This window comes from Eumetopias jubatus, unplaced genomic scaffold (assembly GCF_037043125.1).
Source record: "Eumetopias jubatus isolate StellerSeaLion01/CBP00866 unplaced genomic scaffold, mEumJub1_p1.0 scaffold_1, whole genome shotgun sequence".
Classification (NCBI taxonomy): Eukaryota; Metazoa; Chordata; class Mammalia; order Carnivora; family Otariidae; genus Eumetopias; species Eumetopias jubatus.
The window spans coordinates 200900784-200926395 of record NW_028274807.1 but is presented as its reverse complement, the minus strand read 5'-3'; the positions used below and the strand labels follow the sequence as shown (position 1 = coordinate 200926395).

Genomic DNA, 25612 nt, shown 5'->3' with positions numbered 1-25612 from the left:
GCTTAGTAGAGGGTGCTGGAGGAAGGGGCTTCTTTTCCTGCTTCCTGTGTGCTTTTCCATTTTCTTGCTCCCACGGTGCTCCACTGGTGTTTTAGTGGGCACTCATGTGACCATCTTCCCAAGCAAGTTCCACAGTGACCCAAAGCTGGCTATCTCGTGATTCAGCAGTACCTCCATGTATAGCTTCCTGTTTGCCAACCTCGGCTTATATCAACTCAACAAACATCTTTACCATCCATTGAAGACATCTAAGGTAAGAAACTGGGAAAAGAGCACTCTTTCAAATTTCTCTTTCCTTGCGTACTCTGCCTGAGTCCTGGAGGTAGTAATTGTTCACTATATCTGCTATTCCTGTATTCTTAAGAGTCTTCTTTACCCTTTAAAAGTTAATTCCCTGTTTAAATTACTGTGTGGTTTGTCTCCTGACTAGACCCTGATTGATATGGATATTGAAAGAGTTAAAAAACTATGAGATGGCTAGAAAAAAATGGGGAAAAGAACGGTATTTAAACCAAAGAAAATAAATCAGAAGGCACATGTTAATTTCTAATTAAAAGGCTATCATGCGCACAAAAGAACATACTGTATCTTTCTGTTCAGCACCAATAAGAGTAGCAGCTGTTTCAACAACAGAACACCTCTTTATTTTCCACAGAAAAACTGAAGACCAGAAATATTAACTGTTATTAACCAGAAAGCAGAACTCTTTCATGAAGACCTGTAAGGGGTCGAACATCAGTACTTACATTTCCAATTTGCACGCTTAGAATCTTCTCATCTCATTTTAAATTGCTGAAAACCTGCCAGAAACCCAGCCATGCCAGGTTTTGGCAGTGACAAAGTCCTAAGTTAATTTTCTCATAAGAAACAAAACAAAAGCCCTTCCTTCAGTTTGCCTGGAATTCGTTTAAAGAGTCACCTTCAATTTTGTCCTCTTGAAACAGAGCATCTCCAAAGACACAATAGACAACAGACATGTTCTAGTTACATCCAATTAAAATATTGTTATATAATCATTTAACTAGGAAAGGGGGTTGATGGCCAAACAGAGAGTGATTTATTGGCCAAACCATTTCCTGGGCTGGACCGGTAAGGACTTTCAGTGTGGACATTAATCATCATCCTCATATCATTTTACATCTATTAACCCCTTCCACCATGTTACAAAGCACCGAAATTATTTTCTCTCTGTTACCCCAAACAATTCTTTTATTACTAGAGTTTGCCTTTTATAGAGGAGGAAACTTCAGCTCGAGGAGGGCAAATAACCTGCCTGAGAGACCCAAGCTTATAGGGGCTAGATCTATGCCTGTTCTTCCCATAGCTTTTCCAAATCTAAACAAATCACTAAGAGGGACTTGTTTCCAGAAAGACATGTACTGATACCGGACAAAAATTACTGAAATTATATGTGGCCTTGCTCTTAAATTTCTCTGCCCATGTGAAGCCTGAAACAGAACCACCTGCTCAGAGAAAGATGCTCGTTAAAAGAAGGAAGCGTGATCAAACTGCTGATGGCACATCACAATATAAAAAATTTAAGTCAGATCATCATTCTGTTTATACACAAAATAGCAAGGGGGCCCTGTGCTCTTCCCAACATTAAACACAACAGCCATTACGGTCTAGACAGAAACCTGTGATTTTTTTCAATAGCCTAGAGAGATCACAGCACGAGGCTTTATTATTACAGGTATTTTTTTCAACCTCAGTGACAATGTTTTAGCCATGAAAATGTGTTAGGTAAAGAAGAAAGTGGAAAGTCATTGTAAACGTGACATTTTTAGGGATCTGGGAGTAACACCAGAACAAAGGGGCTAAATAACACATATGTGGGCTTTGCCTCAATAGATAGGAGAGGATACACCTGTATCCTCGATAAATTAAATACTGCCTGCTACATCTCTTACATGCTACAGAAACACAGCAAGGGATTCTACAGGGCGAAGGCCTGATATCCTTTAGAATGAGCAGGAAATGTGCAATGACAGAAACACCCCTCTGCTCCAGAGAGAGCTCTTCTCTCTGCTTTCACCAGTGCCTCGATGCGTGCACCCTCTCCATGACCCCTTCACCTACTTTATGTCCTTTCAACCCTTTCATCTTAGTACAAATATCACTGCCAACTTAAGACAGACTTTCATGGAGCCACATTTCTTTCCTTCAGGATTTTTTCTTTTTTAAAAATTACACGTTCAACAAGAGGATTCATTCAATAGCTACTGAGCACATACTATGATGCCAAACACTGTTCTATGTGCTGGGCCATGGCAGTGACCAAAACAGAAACTCTGTCCCTGTCATAATATTTATCCTCTAGTGGGGAAAGTCAGACAATAAGATAAATCATTAAACCGTACAAATTATAAAGTGACAAGTACCGTGGGGAAAATGAAAGCAGAAAGTTGGGAGAGAAAAACAGAAGGGGTATAATTTTAGACAGAATAGGAAGGCCTCACTGAAAAGCTACAGCGTGAACTACGAGTATATCTTATATATGAGGGAAGAACAATCCAGAGAAAACAGCCAGGGCTCAGAGCCCAAGGTAAGGGCCCACCTGGCTTGTTCAGTAACAGCACAAGAACCCACCAAGGAAGCAAAGCTCACAAAGGGGACGGTTGAAGGGGTATTACACAGCCCTGTGGCCACTGGTAAAGACGTTCGTTTCTAGTCTGAGATGGGACACCAGTGGCAGGGTTTTAAGGAAAAGAGCAACATGATCTATACACAGGACCACTCTCTGGATGCTGTTGAGAATACACTGTAGCGAGCAAACAAATGGAGGTGGGAGACTAGTTTGGCAGGTTATTACAGTAGTCAAGGTGAGAGGAGGTGGGTCCAATCAGGGAAAGAGCAGTGGGGGTGGTGAGAAGTGGTCAGGTTCCAGGTTGACTTTTCTAACAAATTAGATGTGGGGTGCAAAATAAGGGGAAGCCAAATGTTTAGGCAGAGCAATTAGAAGAACATTCTATTTCCATTTAATGAATGGAGAAGCACGGTTTTGTTTTTGTTTTGTTTTGATTCGGGGGCAGGGGGGTGTGGTGGAATCACTTCAGTTTAGGACACTTCAAGTTTAAGATGTCAACTTTATACCCAAATGGAGATTTCAAGTTCTAATTTCCAATCTCCCTAGTTCTCATCCAACCTCCTCATGGAACTTAACTATTATTATACATCTGTTCTTACCAAATGTTCCTTGTAACTCTTTAGCATTTAAGTAATGTTTACGTATTTGTGTATTTCTCTCTGCAACTGGACAAACTAGAACAAATCCACAAGACAGCTAATATATAAAGCATTGCTTTAATTCCAAAGAGGTCTGTCGTGTACATGATGGTTAATTTGAAAATCATCTTTTTTACTGAGCTACCGTATTTATTTTTACCATTTTTAGGTGTACAGTTCGGTAGCACGAAGTACATTCACAATGTTATGCAAACATCATTGCCATCCATCTCCAGAACGTTCTTTGTCTTGCAAAACTTAAACTCTGTCCCCAACTTTCTGTCTCTATGAATTTGACTATTTATATACGGAACCTCGTATAAGAGTAATCATGTAAGTGGAATCAGTATCTGTTCTTTTGTAACTGGCTTATTTCACTTAGTATGTCTTCAGGGTGCATCCACGTTGGAGCATATATTAGAATTTTCTTCCTTTTTTAAGGCTGAATATCACTCCTTTGTATGTATATACCACATTTTATTTATCTAGCCATCCATTAGTGGGCGTATGGGTTGCTTCCACCTTTGGCTATTGTGAATAATACTGCTGCGAACACAGGTGTATAAACATGTTCAAGTCTCTGCTTTCCAATCTTTGGGGTATATACCCAGAAGTGGGAGTGCTGGATCATTCAGTAATTCTATTTCTAATTTTGTGTAAAACTACCAATCCACTTCCTGCAGTGGTTGCACCATTTTACATTCCCACCAAACGTGTACAACGGTTCCAGTTTCTCCTCATCCTTACCAACACTTGTTATTTCCTGTTTGTTTGGAGTTTTTGGATAATAGCTATCCTCATGGATGTGAAGTGGTATCTCATTGTGGTTTTGATTTGGATTTCCCTAATGATTAGTGATGTTGAGCATCTTTTCACATGCTTATTGCTCTTGCAGATCTTCTCTGGGGAACTGCCTATTCAAGTCTCTTGCACATTTTTAATCTAGTTGTTTGTTTTTATGTTGTTGACTGTAAGAGTGTTTTATATATTCTGGATATTAATTCCTATTGAGACATGTTTTGCGAATATTTTCTCCCATTCTGTGGGTTGCCTTCTACTGATAGTGTCCTCTGATACACAAGTTTTTAATTTTTATGTGGACTCTATTTTAACTTGTGGCCTATGTTTTGGTGTCATATCCAAGAAATTATTGCCAAATCCAACATCATGAAGCTTTTGCCCTATGTTTTCTTCTAAGAGTTTTATAGTTTTGGCTCTTATGTTTAGGTCTTTGATCCCTTTTGAGTTATTTTTTGCATATGGTGTAAAGTAAGGGTCCAATGTCACTCTTTTGTGTGTGGATATGCAGCTGTCCTAACACCATTTGTTGAAAAGACTATCTTTTCCCCCACTGAATGGTCTTAGCACTCTTCTCTAAAATCATTTGACCATATTTGCAAGGATTTATTTCTGGGCTCTATATTCTATATTCCTTGGTCTATATGTCTATCTTTATCTTAGAACCACACCATTTTGATTACTATAGTAGCACTGCAATTAAGTTCTGAAATCAGGAAGTGTGAAACCTCCAACTTCATTCTTTTTCAATATTGTTTTGGCTATCTAGGGTCCTTTGAGATTCTATATGAATTTTAGGATAGATTTTCCTATTTCTACCAAAAAAAAACACAAAGAAATGGTTGGATTTTGAAGAAAAAAATCATCTTTTGAAAAAGCATTTTAAATCTTCCTACCAGTGACTGACATTTGCTGCTGCTTTGGAAGCTCCTAGAAGCTCATACTTGTAGTATTCATTTGTTTACATCCTTTTATCCAAACCCTAGAATTTTTCAAAAAGAATCAATCTGTGAGCAATGTAAAAACCATGTAAGAGTTAATTACATTATTCAAATTTCTCCTTTAAGACATTAGAGCTCTAAAATACATGAATAAAAAACTAACCAAACTGAGAAATAAGACAGTTCAACAATGCTTATTGGAGACTTCAATACCCCACTTTCAGTAATTAACAGGACTAGACAGAATACCAATAAGGAATAGAGAACCTAAATAACATTATAAACCAACTAGACCTAACAGACATTTTATAGAACATTCCATGCAACAGCAGCAGAATATACATTCTTCTCAAGTACACATGGAACATTTTCTAGGACAGACCACATGTTAGGCCATAAAACAAGCCTGAATATATTTAAAAGGACTGAAATCATACGCAGTATGTTCTACAACAACAATGGAATGAAATTAGGAAATGACAACAGAGGATAGTTTGTGAAATTCACAAATACATGGAAATTAACAACAAATTCTTAAATTACCAATAGATCAAAGAAATCACAAGGAAATTAAAAAATACTTTAAGATGAATGAAAATGAAAACATAACACACCCAAACTTATGAGATGCAGCTAACGCAGTGCTTGGAAGGAAATTTATAGCTGTAAATCCCTACATTAAAGGGGGGTAAAAAACAAAAATCACAAATCAATGACATAACTTTCCACCTTAAGAAACCAGAAGAAGAGCAAACTAAACCCAAAGCAAGCAGAAGAAAGGGAATGATAAAATGAAAGTGAAAATAAATGAAGTAGAAAAGAGAAAAATAGAGAATATTCAACAAAACCAAATTTGACAAACCTTTAACTGGACTGATCAGGAAAAAGAGACAGGACTCAAATTACTAAACTTAGAAATGTAAGAGGAGATGTCAACACCAATCTTATAGAAATAAAAGGGTTTATAAGAGAAAATTAGAAACAACGGTATGTCAACAAATTAAAAGATGAAATGGGCAAATTCCTAAAAAGGCAGGAACTACTGAAACTGATTCAAGAAGAAAAATATTAGGATGGGAAATTCCAGAACTTTTGTGATTAGTTCTAGAGTTTCTAATAATTAGGCTTTGGAAATTAGTTCTGTGATACGTAGAATTCCTTCAAATTTCCCTCGGTAGAATTGAAGAATCTCATTCCTTATAATAAGGAATAAGCAGACGAATTTTTTGTTGAATTAACCTCTTGGTTAATTGGACACCTCTTGTGCCCAATCCTTCTTAAAAGCCCATCTTTCACTGCACCTATAACATATGCGGCATCCAGCTGCATGTAGTAGTGATTTTACTGTTTTCTGCCTCACGCCATCCCTGATACCAGAGATGAGACATCTGCAGTCCAGCATTGCAAAAGTGCAAACCCAGAAGTACAACCGTTAGCCAAGAGATGGCCCAGGATTAAGGCCACTTTGTCCACAGAAGTGACTAAGTTAATACCTCATCGTACTGGCTTTTCCTCTTTCCAATTCCACTTTTCCTGGTCCCTTACTCTTTTTTTTCATGGGATCACTTCTCAAAATAAACTACCTACATACATATAAAGCCCTTGCCTCGGCCTGGATTTTCTCCCAGAAAGTAGTGCCTAAAAAAGGCTTTAAAACAGGCCTTTAAAGGTCTGTTCCTTCCAACTGCCTTTGTGACACTTGGTTAGCACTTAGAAGACCCACTGTGATATGACATACTGTGGTAGAGAGAACACAGGGCTCATAAGCCTAGGTTCAATTTTGAGCTCTAGTATTAACCTAACTTCAACTTCTTCAAATGAAAAACGGATATACTGTTATACATTCCAAAAGAGTTTACAAACTCTAATGGGGCATACAAATGACAGTTCTCCCTATTATTCATAAGATGTATCAGAAAAACCTGTTCAAGTCTACATTCAGGTAAAAATACAAGATCAATTTACAGAAGCTCTGTGTGAATATTAGTTCTCTGAATAAAACTCCTCTGCTCTCTGATAAAGTATGGCTATATTTATAATGCTTTAAATTTTTTTAGAAAGGAGAATGTATTCATGTATTACTTATGAAATTACAAATAAAAAAGAAAAATATTCTATATCTACATATGCCTTTTGGCATAAGGTGGAGTTTCATTCCACAAAGAGAAGCAAATCATACAAAGCTATGGCTTAAAAACTGTATCGGGAGTGACCTCGTGGCGCAGTGGTAGCGTGTCTGACTCCACCTCTCCCACTCCCCCTGCTTGTGTTCCCTCTCTTGCTGTGTCTCTGTCAAATAAATAAATAAAATCTTTAAAAACATGTATCGGGGGTGCTTGGGGGGCTCAGTCGGTTCAGTGTCTGCCTTCAGCTCGGGTTGTGATCCCAGGGTCCTGGGATCGAGCCCCTCTTTGGGCTCCTTGCTCAACAGGGAGTCTGGTTCTCCCTCTCCCTCTGCCCCTCTCCCCCCTGCTCGTGCTCGCTCTCTCTCTCTCTCTCTCAAATGAATGTATTTTTTAAAAAATTTAAAAATAAATAAAAATAAAAAGTGTATCAGAAAAATGGATTCACTCAAAGCTCATGAAGAAGCAGTTTTGTCTTATTCAATACCAAGCTCCAGTAGAAACTGAAATCAAATGGCTCACTGTACAATTAAAAGCTCAGTGCATGAGCTGGTTTTCAAGGGAATCCTAAACACCCTAGAAGGGAATGTAACATGTTGTATTAATGGGTACATGTGGAATTTTCTGATTAGTTCTACATTTTTACCAGAAAACCATGAACAACAACAACAAAAACCTTCAAGAAACATAAGGTGTTCTGGGACGCCTGGGTGGCTCAGGCAGGTAAGCACCTGCCTTCAGCTCAGGTCATGATCCAAGGGTCCTGGGATTGAGTCCCGCATCGGGCTCCTTGCCCAGCAGGGAGCCTGCTTCTCCCTCTGTCCGCTGCTCCCCCTGCTTGTGCTCTCTCTCTGACAAATAAATAATAAAAATCTTTAAAAAAAGAAAAAGAAAAAGAAAAGAAACATAAGGTGTTCGTATTCTACTCATGTGTCTCCAACATAAAACTCATTATCTGGAAAATAAAAGAAAGAAACCAAACCTTTGTTTCCAGGATTTGGGTAGGAGGAAGGGGGAAAGGATGTCTTGCTGTGTCCCCATCTAGGAACACGGTGTGCAGCTTTATGTTTGGGCTTCATTTATAAGTTATAATGCCCACTTAGATGTTGGTTACAATAGCTGCTCAGAAACTCTTAACATTACAGATTTATTTTTCTGCTAAGATTTCACATTTTTAGTTTCTCAGAATTTTTTTTTTAAGATTTTATTTATTTATTTGTCAGAGAGAGACATAGCAAGAGAGGGAACACAAGCAGGGGGAGTGGGGGAGGGAGAAGCAGGCTTCCCGCTGAGCAGGGAGCCCAATGTGGGGCTCGCTCCCAGGACCCCGGGATCATGACCTGAGCCGAAGGCAGGCGCTTAACCGACTGAGCCACCCAGGCGCCCCTCTCAGAATTTTTCTAATGCTAAATTCCTTGCACACTATCTGATGCTACAGGAGACAGTGATGAAACACCTAGGATCTCATTTGTGTTGTGACGTTCTGACAGAGCAGTTTACTGTTTCCCAGCTGGTATGACCTGAGGGATTGATACCACATCACATTCAGAACAGTTCTCACAATAAAAAACCACCTAGTCTGTTCACAATGGAAACTGCCATTTGTGGAGCACTTAGTATACTGCATCGAGCTTAGCCTCCATGGTAGCACAGAGGTTTATACCACAAGTCTTGTTAAGCCTTCACTGTAATGGAAACAGCATCAATATAAAATTGAGGATAATCCACTCTTACACATTACTTAGAAATGAAGCCGATATTCTGTGCCCAACCCATCAGTACTTTGTCTTTGTCCAGAACCCTTTTTAGCCTCCCAGCTCCACCATATTATCAGGTTGACAAGGGGCCAGGTTTCACCTCTCTTTTTTTTTTTTAAGATTTTATTTATTTATTTTTAGAGAGGCAAGCGGGGGGAAGGGCAGAGGGAGAGAATCCTGAAGCAGACTCCCACATGAGTCAGATGCGGGGTCAGTCTCACAACCCATGAGGCCACGACCTAAGCTGAAACCAAGAGTCGGACGCATTATTAACCAACTGAGCCAGCCAGGCACCCCTCATGTCACTTTCATCAAAATGAATATACTAATAAGATCTGAGAATTGTCCCCATCTCACCAAAAGCCTTAATACTAGTGTACTTATAAGAAAGTTAGTGAGGTTTGTGAATTATTACTTATAGTATTTAAATTCTTGTGCTTTAGGGACACCTGGGTGGCTCGGTCGTTAAGCGTCTGCCTTCGGCTCAGGTCATGATCCCAGGGTCCTGGGATTGAGTCCCACATAGGGCTCCTTGCTCAGTGAGGAGCCTGCTTCTCCCTCTCCCTCTACTGCTCCCCCTGCTTGTGCTCGCTCGCTCTCTCTCTCTGACAAATAAATAAATAAAAATCTTGGAAAAATAAATAAATAAATAAATAAATTCTTGTGCTTTAAACCTAAGAAGAGATTGTGTTAAGCCCTCTTAGTAAAAGAAAACCTAAGAGGGTGCTTGGCTGACTCAGTTGGTGAAGCATGTGACTTGGTGTTGAGGTTGTGATTTCAAGCCCCACGTTGGGTTTTCAAAAACAAAATCTTTAAAAAGACAACTTAGAACGTTAAATTTAGGTTTTTCAATAAAAAGAAATGTCTTGCCAAGCTAAAAAAGTTATTTATGCCATGCAAATTACCTTAGGCATAGAACCTTTTCAATGTCTTCATTCAGTCAACATATTGCATTTGCAAATCTACCTACTATAAGGAGACATTAAACCAGAATGGGTAGGGAACTGGGCATTCTGTTGAATTCTTCCCAGTTGCAGCATACTAAATGCATACTTCCCAGTTGCAGCATACTAAATTCAGCATTCTGTTGAATTCCTCCCAGTTGCAGTAACTTAATTACATAATAAAGTTACAAAATTAAAATGTCATTGAATGTAACAGTTTCAATGGATAATTCAGAACGTATTCTAGAAAGATTATGAACATGAATATTAACTAAACATACATGTAGTATTAGAAGGCATCTAACAATAATTGATATACCATGAAACTCTTTTGGGTTAACTGCATATTGCCACTCTGCCAACTGTTTTTCTCACCAGATGCTATAAAATATCAGTCATTTGGGCTTCTGGACAAAAAGGAGTTACTCTAAAGAATCAAAAACAACAATGTAAGTGAATGAAAATGCCTGGCAAAGTAAAAAACCCACACAATTATGAAATTATTATGGGTGGGATCAGAAGTTTAGCTAGACCAAGAACTCATTCCTCAAGAGTCTTTATTTGCCAAACTCATGTCTTAGTCACGTTATACTTCAATAATTAAGACTCCAACCAAAATCCAGTCTGTAAGGTGTCAATGTAAGATTTTTATTAGTGTAATTTATTTAGCACAATGATCACATTAAAATGTCCCAATATACAAACTGTTGAAGTCTAAAGTCACAAAAAATATAAACTCAGGTGCATGAATGGGGTTATATAAAATATTATTTGTAAACAAAGTTCTACATCTTCAACATTGGGCCGAGAAAGAAAGAAAAAAAAAACAGAGAGAAAGATTACATATAAGAAACATCATATTTGAATAGAACAACCCTGACCAGTCTGGTAACCTCACACTTGGGTGTGACCACGATGGCAACATAGCATTTCTTTATAGAACTGGCTGCTTCATACAAAGCTATATGCAAAACAAAATAAAACATCCAAATGAAACAGAGAGAGCTAACAATATACACCACATTTTAGCTGGCTAGTAGAAAATTTCAATTCTGTTTAAAAAAAAATTTTTTTTTGGAAAAAAAAAAGTCAAACAAAAACACAGCAAAATGGAAATAAAAGTGGAATAAGTCAATGTAATAATGGAGTGTGTGTCCCCTTGACCACTGCCAGAGCCGAGGTGCATCCAGGCTTCTCCAAACACTTAGACAAGCTGTAGAGACTGGTTAGAGGTGATAGAAAAATGTCAACCATGATCCTTAAAAAGTTATCACTGCCAGTTCTGAAAATTTCCCTAGCCAAAAAAACCAAAGCCAAACCAACCAAACACACACAGAGAACCGAAAAACATACTGAACAACTGCACACCGAAGGGAAAATGCTATGTTCTATTTGATGGGTGCTGTCCCATGGTTAAGAGTTTTCATTATCAACTGCTTAGAAGGGAAGCATCAGCATTTCCCTCTAAAATGTGCCTCCTCTAAGTGTCTTCTCTCCAAGAACTCACAGGAGGAATTCTTGGCAATGTGGCCCCCGTCTGTGATCAGAAGAGGGAATGAATGCTCCCTAAATTCCAGAAGTCATAGAGACTCGGTTTAAACTTCCATCTCAAAAGCACTTTTATGTCAGAGGATCTAAAATAATGTACATCTCAAAATCTTCCTCAGAACATACTGCCAATTATTTATTTTAAGTTGAAACAATCAATAGCTTGGTGATTATGATAACCTCCATAATCAGTAAGAAGATAGAAAATTAGAGTATTTCACAATCTGGACCTTAAAGCAGAACTCCTCTAAGATTTCAAAACATGGCCCAGGTTTTATATTCTATTTCTCAAAGTCCAATCAAAGCTTATTATCTGAAAAGTTCCACAGTACTTTTTCCAAATTGTTCTTCCAGGTTTTTTAGCTCTTAGTGTGGGAAAATGAGGAACGAGAATAAGAAAGTCCCACTGGGACAATCCTCAGAATACAAGGAGTATAAATGGTAATAACCTTCATGGTAAAGGTCTTCACATGTGGTCCACCAAACCACTGGGCATGCTGCTCCAGAGATCAAAGGGATACTAGAAACTACCTGAACAGTGTGAGTCCAATCCGATAACCATTTCATTAGAAAACTGATAAGCTGGTTGTGGTTCTTCGGTGTACTGCAATGTACTTTCGTTCCCATGTTTTTATAGAAGCTGTTTTCTATCTGTATCAACAACCTAGTAGTCTAACAATAAAGGGTTGCATTTTCTTTAACTTCCCAATTCTTGTTTTGATAGCTCATGATCATGTTATCAAAGTAACTTTGGTTATAAAATTTCATAAACAATGAAAGGTTGTCAGATTTTCAAGAGAATCTAAGCCTCTAGACAAATAAACCATAATTTCATCATAGAAACCATTTCAGCCCAACTTGCAAATAACAAAATATGGTTTAATTTGAGGAAATGCTTTTCAAAGTTTAATCAGAGCTACTCTAAATGAGAAAACTTTAAATTAAAATAGCTATCATTATTCAGATTTTAGTAAGGTGGAGAGAAACATAGGTAGCCTTAAAGATTACCCTTCCCTAAAAGCAAGCTCAGAGAGAGAGGAGGGGGAGGGGAAGGGAGGGCCAACTGCAGTACTGGTGGACTCAATCCCTTTATGAAAGCACATGTTCTCATTTGGTGTTACGAGATCCTGATTCATTTTGAAGATATGAAAACCAAATGGAAAAGGCCAACTCAAAATGTTTAAAGAAAAGAAAAAACGTGAGACTGAATTAAATGATAAAATGAGTTTTAAAAGAGAACAAGAAATAAAAGACCTTAGATGACTTTTATAAAATACTAAAATTAAAAAGAATTCATCTTGTACTTTGTGCTCACAAAGGGAAAGGAGGTTCCATCAAGCCCTGCAGAGCACAAGAGGAAGCAGGTGGTTTGCTCAGGCATCAGCAGAAATAGGCCCCGAAGAACTACCCTCCGCTTCTTCTACACCATGTCCAGGAAGGAAAAGCAAAGCTCTGCAAAATGCTGAAGGTTTTAGAAGTGTAACGGTGCTTAGGAAAGATCACTGGTCTGGTGTTGCAGCAGCCCCAGTGTGGAGAGACACGCTAGGCTTCTAGGAGGAGAAAAATAGAAAGGGAGGAAGAAGTAGGAAGGGGGAGGAAAAGGCAGAAAAGCACAGGTCATTAGTAAACAGCAAGTTCAACATAGCAAGATGCTCATAAACCCTTTATACGCTATCAGTGGAACTGGTCTGCAATTAGGACTAGAGACAACATCCTGAACGAAACAGAAATGGGAATTTTCAAAATGGCACTGAGCTATGTGCTCTAGTTTAGTAATGGCCAAATTAGAATGAGGTCACAACATGCTCCAGAAACATGCACTCTCCGTCCCCTCCCTACTCCTTCCCATCCCCAGTGAAACATGCATATTTTCAGGTGATCAAACTCAGAATGCAAACATCTTCCCGTATGCAAACTATATTCTACCTGCTGCCATAATGTCATTGGGTAGTTCATAAATATTCAGGTTCTTTTTTGCCACCAGGGAACTAAAAGTCTTGAAAACAGTAAGGGCCAAGCTGTATGTTTTTCCTCTTCTTTTTTTCTGGGCTATTAAGAATTGGCAATGGGAAGCAATTGCTACACAAAGTCTCTTCTGGTCACAACTGACATCTTGCTGGAGAACTCTCTCTAGTTTTGACAGCTGCTTCCTTTCTGGATGAAAATGGCACCCACTCTTTCAACTGGCTAACCAAGTCAATCCCCTCCAAGCCTTTCTTTTCCCTGGCACTGCCTCCTTATTAAAGAAAGCTGAACTTACTCATTTTTTTAAAAAGTTCATGTTCAAGCTTCTTTAATCACAGGGATATTGCCATAAATGTTTCCTTAAAACTATACTACATAGATGACTTTGCTTTCAAAGCAGGCACAGAAACAGTCAATAATACAACAAAGATTATCAAAAAAATAAAAAAAAAATCAGTTCACAAAACTGGAAGATAAGGTGGCACTTCTGGATGTTTTTACCTTCAAGTAAAGAGTTTCTAAGTTATGAGCCGCTAATAAGGATGTTAAAGTCACTGGGCAAAACTAACATTCACAACAAATGGAAACCAGCCATCAATAAATCTGAGGTACAAAGATATATACAACATTTCCAAAGGTCACAGAATAAAGAATAAATCCTGGAATAATTGCTGTTGCTAACAGAAGGAAGCCTTAAAAACCGAGAAATCATATGGTGGCTCAAGGAGAATCTTCTCCAGGCTGAGGTAGGCATACAAGAGAAACACAGACACAATCCGTGTCTAGTGCTTGCCTCCAGTGCAGTAATGTGAATCAAATGCGATGCCCCAGTTAAGAGCATGGTCTGTTGCAAAGAACAGTTCACTTGACCATTAAACGTCTATTCATTTGGGTCAACAGTGTCAGCCTGATCACGATGCAAAATAAGTGCAGTTGTTTACAGAAATACAAGCTGACTCTCCTTATCAGCTACCTAAGAGAAGATCTGCAGAGTACATCCCTGTGGACCCCACTACTGCTTCAAGAATTCTGCTCAATACAAATACACCGGGGGTCAGTTAACAGGGGAAAAAGACTAAGAAAAAGACTGAGGGCAAAATCAAAAGGGAAGAACTTCTAATTTGCGGCTCACGGGTTTCCTAACATTGAGCCGCAGAAAGCAAGCTAAGTGCAGTGGAGAAGAGGCTGTATAAAGAGCTGTAGTGGCCAAATGCCTCCAATGTAACATATTTTGATGATGGTTAGTCTGCATCTATAAGCATATTTTTAAGATTGATCCAGCTCTCGTGTGGTATAATTACAACAAATAACTCAAGAAACATCAAAGGAAATTCACTCTTTCCATTGCTGGACATGTTATGTGGCAGAGGGCCCTGGACTTGAATACACCAACAAGAACAACAATACCCTTAGAAATAGCTCATGTGATTCACTAAGAATCTTCCTCAAAGGAGCTCATCAAGGTGTTTACTGTGACTGTTTCAGCCCCACATTTGGGGAATCCTGGGAACCACTTACCCGTAGTATCATTCCCTTCTATTCCGTGATCACCGTTGGCTAGACCTGTTGGTTTGGATGGAGTTCCTGCAATAACCACAAAGAGTAATTACCCACAGTGAGAGACAGCAATATGAAAAACAGATTCAAAGCTATCTAACCAGGTAGACTTTTGTCACTCTTCACAGCATGAGCTTAAAGCAGATAAAAATCTGTCCAAAATGTAAAGATCCAATAAAAGGAAACCAAGAAACAGAACAGAACTGAGTCATTCAATTTTACGATACCCAAACACTACAGAAGAACCCTTCCTAATAAGCAAGCTGAAATCTTTTCTGTTCTGTAAACTGTCAAAGATCACCATTATACTCCATTCCAAAATCGTTATGAAGCACCACAGGTTTTGTTATCTGTGATTCAAATCCAATGCTACAAGGGCCATTAAAACAATTCCCACATAAAAAGTCCAGGGCATCATCCTTGCTGCTCCTGAGGGAGAGAATTACATGGTCACCAATATCATTTCTGGGAGCAGAGAACTGTTTTTGTTTTCTTTTAATCTTAGTTATTCTAATATAGTTGTGTCTCATTCCCTAATGACTAAAGATGTTGAGCATCTTTGCATGTGTTTATTCATTTGCCATCCCTTCCTTTAGTGAACCAAATGGTCAAATTTTTTTTATCATTTTTATTTGGGCTCTTTGTTTTCTTATTATTGAATTTTGAGGATTCCTTATATATTCTCAATACCAACCCTTTTATCAGATGAATTCTGCAAATATTTTCTCCCAACCTATGACTTGCATTTTCATTCTCTTAACTGTGTCTTTTGCAGAGCAAAAGTTTAAATTTCGATGAACGCTAATTTTTCACTTTTCCCTCATGCTTTCTTATGTTTTCAGTGAAGTATCTAAGGAATCTTTGTCTAAGGGCGCCTGGGTGGCGCAGTCAGTTGTGTGATGACTCTTGATTTCTGCTCAGGTCTTGATCTCAGGGTTGTGAGTTTGAGCCCCACGTTTGCTCTGTGCTGAGCATGGAGCCTACTTAAAAATTTTAAAACTTAAAAAAAAGAAGAAGAAGAAGAAGAAATCTTTGTCTAACCCAAGGTCACAGGACTCTCTCCTACATTTTCCTCTAGAACTCATAGTTTTCAAATTTAGGTTTCATTTTGAGGCCCACGATACATGATTAATTCTGTATATGGTATAAAATATGGGTCTAGATTCATATTTTTGCATACGGACATCTGATCATTCCTGTATCATTTGTTGAAAAACTATACTTATTCCACTTAACTGCCTTTGCACCTTTGTTGAAAAATCGACTGACCATACTATGTGTGGATCTATTTCTGGACTCTCTCTCTTCTATTCCACCAGCCTATAAATCTCTTCATTTTTCCAGCACTATGCCATCTTGATTACTGAATTTGTACAGTCTTTAAAAGAGGTCATGTGAGTCCTCTAAATTGGGTGTTTTCCAAAACTGTTTTGGTTGTTCTAGTTCTCTTGCTCTTCTATATCCTGAATGAAACTGCACTGACTACATAGATCAATATAAGGATGTACAACCTTTTCTTAAAGGCTTTGACTATAAAATTTCAGCAACCGGTCTAGCTCTGCCATCAACTTGCCAACCCAAGAGTTTCCCATGAGCCACTCTCAAGAACCTCAGAGATATTTTTCATAAGACAAGTAAAAATCTAGAATGTATGCTACAAAAATATAAAATGCAAGGTTTTACTTTGAAAGACAAGAAACTACACTACCTAACCTTCTGACTCCCACAAATCCAAGGCAGAAATCTTTCATATAAACTCACGGAAAAGTCTTTCATTCTGTTATCTCAGATAACAGAGGAACAACTACAGAGAACAACCTAAAGAACAAGGCAGACTGAAAGGAGACTACTAACTGGAAGAAAAAGGAATAAAGGACTGAAAGAGAATAGACTTTTATTAAATACCCACTAGCACAAGGCACCAGACTAGGGCTTCATGTATTGTGTTTTACTTACCGAAGAGATACTAAACGTTCTATCCCATATTTATGCCAAATATGGGATAGAACATGTTTGGCATAAATTTACTTTTACTCCCACAAAATAAGCTTATAAAATTTATTCTTCCTAGCTCAAGAAAGAATACATATTTTAAAAAATCTGCCTCATTTTAAAATGCAGATTGTAAGAAAATAAAATGCAGATTACAGGAAAATGCAAATTACAAAAAATACCAACTTCTGGTCATAAGAGTGATAAAATCTCTTTAATATTTAATAATAGCCACTGTTGGCAACAGTGTAAGAAAACAGGTAATCTTATATACCACTGGAGGAATATAAATTGGAACATCCTTTTTATGAGACAATTTGGCAGTCTATCAAATTTTGAAATGCTTAACTTGACAATCCATTTTAGGTATGTAGTTCAGAGAAAGACATAAAAGTACACAAAAATGAATGTTAATGAGATGTTTATTGTGGCATTGTTTAAAAAGTAACAAATGCCCACCGAAAGATTCGCTAAATTGTGATATAATATGCACTTTTAAAAGAAATTAGGTAGCTTTTCATATACTGAAATGGGAAGATGGCCAGGACACATTAAGAAAAAAATAAAAGCAAATATGGCATAATAGCATTATAAAACACACAAACACAACGCACGCACATACAAATAATCAGGGGGAAGAAATGAAAGAATATATACCAAATGCCACTGATGAGGAACCAGAGATAGGGATAAAAAGGAAGACTTTCACAGACATAAAGTCCTATTTTAATTGAGCACCTTAAAGAATTTAAGAGTAGGGATGACTGACTGGCTCAGTTGGTAAAGCATGTGACTCAGTCATGAGTTCAAGCCCCACATTTGGTGTAGAGCTTCCTTAATAAAAATAGTAATGGCATCTGGGTGGCTCAGTCAGTTAAGCATCTGACTCTTAGTTTTGGCTCAGGTCATGGGTGGTGGGAATGAGCCCCAAGTCGGGCTCCGCACTCAGCGTGGAGTCAGCTTGTTCCTCTCACTCGCTCTAAGTAAATAAATAAAATCTTAAAAAAAAAAAAAAAAAAAAGCAGGAAAGATGGTTTAAAAGAAGTCCCAGAAATTACAAGGAATATCCAAGAAAATGAAAGCAAATGGGATCACACCGAAAAAAACCCACAGCCCAAAGGCACAGGAAAGCAGGACTGCAAAGTCCTCTATGCTTACAAACAGCAGGAATGATGAGGACTCCATTAAAAGCTATCAAGCCAGTCCCCATTACCCCCACACTTTCCTTCCCTCACGGCACAAGTCTGCCTTGTGCTGACCCCCAGATGGAATGGGGAGCCCTCACACCCCACCTGGCAGCACGGTTATATCCCTGTAAGAGGCAGGTGGGAGAATCTCAGATAGTACTGCCAAATAATGGAGGAACACTATTCCCAAAAAAAGTAAGGCATCACATTCAAAAAGAATAAATATCACTCAGGGAAACAATGTTGATACAGAAAATAGGAGACTTTAAAAAAAAAAAAAAAAACTACCTCATTTCCCTCAGAAGGATGAAAGAAAACATCCCAGATTCATGAAAACAAAAGCAAGCCCCTGAACAAAGTGCATTATCTAATCACCGAGTAACAAATCCTCTTGCAAATTAAATAGTTTCCAATTCTTTGCTTTCATCAAAATTAAAAGAGGTCATAACGTAGTTGCCTTCTGATAGGACGCGCTGAAAATAATTTCTAACTGAAAGTAATTTCTAATGATACTGACTTATGGAATTCTTAACATCTAACTCAAAGAACAGAGGATATTGCCATAATAAGACTTCCATTCCCACATACTTAGCTACGTGATTAAAGTTTTCCAGCTAGTATGTCTATCAAAACAATAGGAATAGGGGCGCCTGGGTGGCTCAGTCAGTTGAGCATCCAACTCTTGATTTCAGCTCAGGTCATGAGCTCAGGTCATGCTCTCAGGGTCTTGGGTTTGAACCCCATGTCAGGCTCCGCACTCAGAGAGAGTCATCGTGAGATTCTGTCTCCCTCTGCCCCCTCCCCTCCCCTTTAGAGAGTTTGCATGCACACTCTCTAAAATAAATAAATCTTTTTTAAACAAATAGCAACAGAAATTGCTAAATTCTCTCTCATCCCAGCAAAAAATAATGACCCACAGATTCATGATCTGAGAAAAATATAAATCCCCATCATTAAGAAAAACATTTCCCCGCATTGGACTCCCTGCTCAGCGGGAAGCCTGCTTCTCCCTCTCCCACTCCCCCTGCTTGTGTTCCCTCTCTCGCTGTGTCTCTCTCTCTCTGTGTCAAATAAATAAAATCTTAAAAAATAAATAAATAAATAAATAAATTGAAGTTTAAAAAAAAAGAAAAACATTTCCAATCAAATTCAACTTTTATGGTTAGTTATGATTTATCAAAAATTGTAATATATGTGATCAGTTGTATACTACTAGTAACTGTGATAATAATTTTTCTTCTGGACCAAATTAATACTTAAAAACTATGATTACAGGAACTTTTTTTTTGTAAGATTTTTTAAAATTTTATTTTATTTGACAGAGAGATAGAGAGCACAGTAGACAGAGCGGCAGGCAGAGGGAGAAAGAGAAGCAGGCTTCCCGCTGAGCAGGGAGCCCGATGTGGGACTCGATTCCAGGACCCTCGGACCATGACTTAGGCTGAAGGTACACGCTTAACTGACTGAGCCACCCAGGCGCCCCTACAGGAACTTTTTTAAATTAAAATTTAAGCTTATATACATATTTTGTTTAAAAAAAAACAATCAAGAAAAACCTTTCAAGTATAAAATGTATTATACCAAGATAAACGTCTATGAGAGACACAGAGGAAAAATAAGAGTTCAAGGAATCAAAAGAAGGATTTACATTTCCAATGATAAAGAACAGCTTGCTCATGCATTTTTAAAATAGATGATGATGAGAATCAAAATGCTATATATTTTGAAGCATTTGGATACACTGAACAGAGTGGTGTAACTTATTTTTATATGGCAAAACTAAAACATTCTGAAAATGACATGCTTTACCACTACTACCTCTAGCCAAAGCTTTAAATATCATCAACCTCCAGACTGGTATCTCTAGCCCAGAACTCTCCTCTGAACTCCAGGCTCTTATCTAGCTGCCCACTGCTCTTCTCCACTTGAAGATCTTCTCTGCTGTCATGTAACTCACACTTGACAACTCCCACCAATTCCCTCAATTTCTTACATTCCCCTCAAAATCTACTCTTTCTAGAGCCTTCCCAATCTCAAATTGATGGCAATTCCTTCCTTTCAGTTGCTCGTGCTAAAACCCTTGCGGCCATCCAGGATTCCTCATTAGCGCTGTGAAAGCAGCAGTTTGGGTGGTATGGCAGGGGTGACTACAGGATGGGAGGGGGCTCCAGGCAGAACCAGACATGTCCTAGATCCACCTTTTTCCAAGGAGCAAGAAAAAGAAGAAGTAAATGAGATGGGCAGCTGGTTGAGACAGGATTTTCTTATTGAAGGGAAAAATTATGGCATGTTTGATGCTGATGAATGAGAGGAACTGCTGGTGCAGGAGACAGAAGAGACAACTGCTTGTAGCAGGGCCCTGAGTTGAGAGCACAGCTCGCCCGAACACCGGCAGTAAGAGCAAAGGGCACAGGGGCGGCAGGTTAGGAGGGGATACAGCGGGGGGGACTGTACAGAAGTTCTCTTCTGACTGAGTCTATTGATTCTTTGCTATAATTATAGAAGTCTTTGGCTGAGAATATGAACAGGAGAGTTAAGTGCTGGAGGTTGGAACAGAAAGATGTGAAAAGAGTTGTCTGAGAAAGTGGAAAACTTTACAATGCTCAGGTTCAAAGCTCAAGTTCTTCATACAGATGAAGTAAGACTCGCATTTGTATTTCCTGAAGACAGCACTTACATGTCTAATAATTGCGCCTTGAGTTAAATAAGTGAATCTTTAGTTTTGAAAAATAGCATCTGTAAGACTGAATTAAGCAGAAAGTGTGCATCCATGAAGACGGTATGGTTTCACTGAAAGAACACCGGGTTTAAAATCAGGAGATCTGGGTGCAATTGTGGTCTGTCACTATTAACCAAATGATCAAATCCAACTCCCTGTGCTTTCTAATCCTTAATAGCCTCCCCTGGAAAATGGGATCATATCTAACCCCCATGGTTATCACGAGGACTAATAATACTGGAGGCGGTACTGTGCCAACTGTAGAGTGTTAAGTAAACGTTAACAACTATTATTCTTCTCATTGTTATTAACTACAGATAGATCAGCTCTAGATTGATCAAACTGGAGACTACAGATTAACCACTAAACTTTAAAGTAACCTTGAGAGAACAATGAAATTATTTTAATCTAGCTTAAGTGACATCAGTATACTACGTAATAACTGTGAGTCTAAGAAATAAGCAACTCACCAGAATAAAATAAAAGCCAAACAAGGATCCTTGGTCAGAAGAAAATAAGAGAGACTCAGATACTACCATACATATAACACCTAACAGTCTTAAAAAAAAAAAAAAAAAATCCAAGCCCAGGAGAGAAGAATCAAAACAAACAACCCAAAACAAAGAACATTATAACATAAAAACAATAGGTTTTATTTTTTATTTTTATTTATTTAAAGATTTATTTATTTTAGAGAGATAAAGAAAAAAAAAAAGAGCGGGAGGGGCAGAGGGGGAGAGAGTCTCGAGTAGGCTCTGAGCTGAGAATGGAGCCTGACCCCACCACCCTGAGATCATGACCTGAGCTGAAACCAAGAGTCAGACACTCAACCAACTGCACAATCCAGGTGCCCCAACAATTAGGTTGTAGAGTAGGAAAGAAGGTCACTGTACGTTAGCGGGTAAGTCCTAATTCAAAAGATGTTACACTCTCTTTCTTTCTCTGATTCCCCCAGAGGGACACCCATTTCATGAAATGAAAACTTTCTCATCTAAACACCTACAGCACTGAAAACAACACAAGTTTTTTAAACTAATCACATGCTGAAAAATAAAGATATTCAAATTTATTGTTTTGTTAAATCTCCTCTCTCAAGTGACTTCAGAGTCCGATAGCTGGCAAACCAATTTGGCTAAGGTTAGTAGCAAGAAGCTGAGAGGGCATGTGTGCTGTGAGGAAGACTGCCACAGTTAGTCACCTGGGGCAAAATGGGGGGATTCAGCATGATCGCAGTGCAAGGGCACCGTCTAGAGCAAAAAGTCAGGCGTGTTCCAACACCGCCCTCTGGTGGCCAATAAAGTTGGCTGCGATGCTCTGTGACAGAAGGCCCAGCCGCTGACAAGAACTCCCTCGGCAGTTACCTAGCTATCATCCTTTCTGGGACTTACTTTGGCCCTTTCTCCTGATCAATGTTTCTCATCTTGGGTGCCTGAAAGTCACCTGCAAGGGCTTGTTAAAACACAGACATACCCAGAGTTTCTGATTCCATGTGGGCCCAAGTGATAGGATACTTCTGGTCCAAGGACCACACTTGGAGAACCACTGTCCTATGTTAAAACATTTAATAGGGCGCCTGGGTGGCTCAGTTGGTTAAGCGACTGCCTTCGGCTCAGGTCATGATCCTGGAGTCCCGGGATCAAGTCCCGCATTGGACTCCCTGCTCAGCAGGGAGTCCTGCTTCTCCCTCTGACCCTCTTCCCTCTCGTGCTCTCTGTCTCTCATTCTCTCTCTCTCAAATAAATAAATAAAATCTTAAAAAAAAAAAACATTTAATAGAGGGCACCTGGGTGGCTCAGTGGTTAAGCGTCTGCCTTCGGCTCGGATTGTGATCCCGGGTCCTGGGATGGAGTCCCACATCCGGCTCCTTGCTCAGCAAGGAGTTAGCTTCTCCCTCTACCCCTCGCCCTCCCCACTCTCTCTCTCTCTCATTCTCTTTCTCTCTTGGATAAATAAATAAAATCTTTAAAAATAAATTTAATAGAAACAAGTTCTTAGCCGTGAAAACCTCCTGGAATGCTGGGGAGAAGATATTCTCTCACTCCCACAAGCAGAACTATCTAAGCACAGAGTTCAGAAAAATTAAGTGACTTGTTCACAAATTTGCCAATTATTTGTGTCTAAGCATCAACAATGTGCTGATGCTCATTCAAACATCTACAACAATGTTTTGAATAAGTCACAAAAGTATGATTGTTCTGTTATTCATATATGAGAAAGCTGTCTTTTGTTTCCCTGGCCTAGAAAAGAGAGCCACATAGAGCTGATCTAGATAACATCTCCAAAGAAGAAAAAAAATCAATACATATATCCGAAGAAGTATTTTGAGAACTGTTTCCCAAGGTGACAGGCATTTTAGAAGTAATATGATACCAGTTTTATTTCAAGGTGTTTGGCTATTTAGACGTTTTATGGGGGCAATAAGAAAATAAAAATACTCATGGAAACAAAACTGAATGGGGTAAAATGGAAAAGAGTATACGTATCCACAAAAAAGACCTAAAAACAATGACAAATCCAGTAGTAACAAGGCTTGAAAAATAACACTGTTTCCAGGTCTGGGGCAGGAACTGTTCGTGGTGGGGAGTGGGGAGCAACTCTTCCTACTCTGTGTTAAGTATCATAAAGGCAGCCTGCTTGCTTACACCTCTTTTTAAGTTGAGGGCAATTAGAGTGGGCATGTGAGAATTAAAAGAAATAGAAACACCACTATCCAAAAAGTTCTTTACATGTAACCCATTCAACTGCCCTTTCTATCCTAGATGCAAGAAAGTGGTTGATCAATTTCCTCTGGCTGGCCTGCCTGAGCCTGCTGCAAAATCACATCCAGAGCTCCAGTGATAATTTACTGAATCTCATCCAATAACAAAATCAAACTTAAAGTTGGATGTACATGAAATAATGAAGTAATGAAGTTTAAACATGAAATAATGAAGTCTAGGGCCCTTCCATCACTTCTGAAGAGGTATTCAGAAGAAAAAAGATCTACTTAGAACGTTCTCCAAGCAAAACACAAACACGAAACCTATCCTTTGGGCAAAATCCATCAATCTGATAATCTATAAAAATCAGACTCACAGTAGAGAAGCCCCCATTCACTGAGAGTGTACTCACTGCCCTAGATCTCTGCAAGACCAAATTAAGAAATTATTTTCCTTTCTTCCTCAATGTCTCCAGTCACCTCTCCTAATCCCACTTATTGTTTTTTTTAAGATTTTATTTATTTTTTGACAGAGACACAGTGGGAGAGGGAACACAAGCAGGGAGAGTGGGAGAGGGAGAGGCAGGCTTCCCGCGGAGCAGGGAGCCCGATGCGGGGCTCGATCCCAGGACCCTGGGATCACGACCTGAGCCGAAGGCAGACGCTTAATGACTGAGCCACCCAGGAGCCCCTCTCCCACTTATTCTTAACCAAACCTTCTACAAACAAGGTCGTATGAAAAAAATTAGAAACTTGTAATTTAGTTCTCCTGTAATTATAAATTATATTATTCTTTTTGAACAGGTTAATAAGTAAATGCACGTATACAACACCCAACTGGTCCAAAGGCATAAACTAAAACTAAGGCTCCCTCCCATCCCTACACTCCAGCCAGCTACTTCTTCTGCAGTAATCACTGTTATCAATTTCTAGAGTAGTCTCCCTGAATTAATGAACTTTTAATTATAGTACTTAACTACAGGTTATTCACATACTAAAAATATTAGGGAAAATGTAATAATTTTTATAAGCAAAATAGTTTCTTAAAAAACTTTCCTCTTCTGGGGTTAAGTTAATGGTACACAAGTCACCCAAGATGAAGCGTAAGAAAATCTACTGCTGCCACATCATTATCCTCACCCACCTAAGCTGAGTCCCAGGTGGTTGAAGCATTGCTAAAGGAAAACAGAAAATGAAATCCAAAGCAAGACATGGCCCTCCAGAAGACAGGGAGATAAGCACTGGCTGTCCTATGTCAGAGCATGTGAGGGAGAGATGTGCGGTGTAACACCAGCAGGTAAGAAGAATTCAACTAAAAAGTTTAATGATAGGCTGAAGGCTAAGTGAAGGGTTGCCTGAGAGTATAGGGTCCCTGGCATCCACAGACGCAAGGGGAGTTCACACCACTTGCAGGTCTGCCTATACAGATATTTACCAGATGCTCATAAGACCGCAAGCAGAGTGGGAAAGTGTCCTTCTGCAGACTTGGGAGAAAGCCACCACTAGAGGAAAGGTGTGCAGCCCTGACCTCCCCAGCCCACGCCACCCTTCTATTCTACACAAACAAAAGCTGAGCTGCTGGGTGGGGCGGGGGGGGGGGGTGGAGCGCCAAACCCTGTCAACCCCAGGTCCTGGGTAAAGACCCACTGCAGCTGGGGAAAGAGTGAAGAAAATATCCTCTTACCCTAGGGGAGGAGCAGTAAGTCTTACCCAGGATCCTGCAGGATACCATTAGAAGACCCTCCCACTGTAAGAGGGATATTACTGAGAAAGACTCAACATGCACACAGGATTAAGCCTAAGCCAGGACCCAAAACCAAAGATGACAAACTCCTGTCTACTTCCAGGCTAGCCCTTTCTGATAAGGGAGGGGCTAGCACATGGACAAACACCCTTCAAGGGAACAGGTGCACAGGGAGACCAAAAGCTAAGAGTGAGAACATCGAGAGAAACCTTTCAGCACCGCACTCCTGGCTCTAAGCACAAGGAATAGAGGAATTTGAAGCCAGTACTGCACTGAAGACAATCATAGTAACAACGAAACTCAAACCTAACTCTGCCCTAGCCTAAACAGACTCAACCCTTGATATTAACTACCTAGTGAAAGAAAAGACATGCCTACTTCCAGGCATAAATTTTTTTTTTAATCTCAGTCACT

At 39.1% G+C, this 25612-nt stretch overlaps 1 protein-coding gene across 1 annotated transcript in view; it reads right to left on the bottom strand.

Moving 5' to 3' along the window:
- MAP4 (microtubule associated protein 4) overlaps positions 1-25612 on the bottom strand; it is a 186590-nt gene that overhangs the window by 85687 nt on the left and 75291 nt on the right. The window contains exon 3 of the mRNA XM_088028558.1: positions 14820-14885. Coding sequence (XP_087884684.1) covers positions 14820-14885 — 66 coding nt within the window. The remainder of the gene's footprint in view (positions 1-14819; positions 14886-25612) is intronic.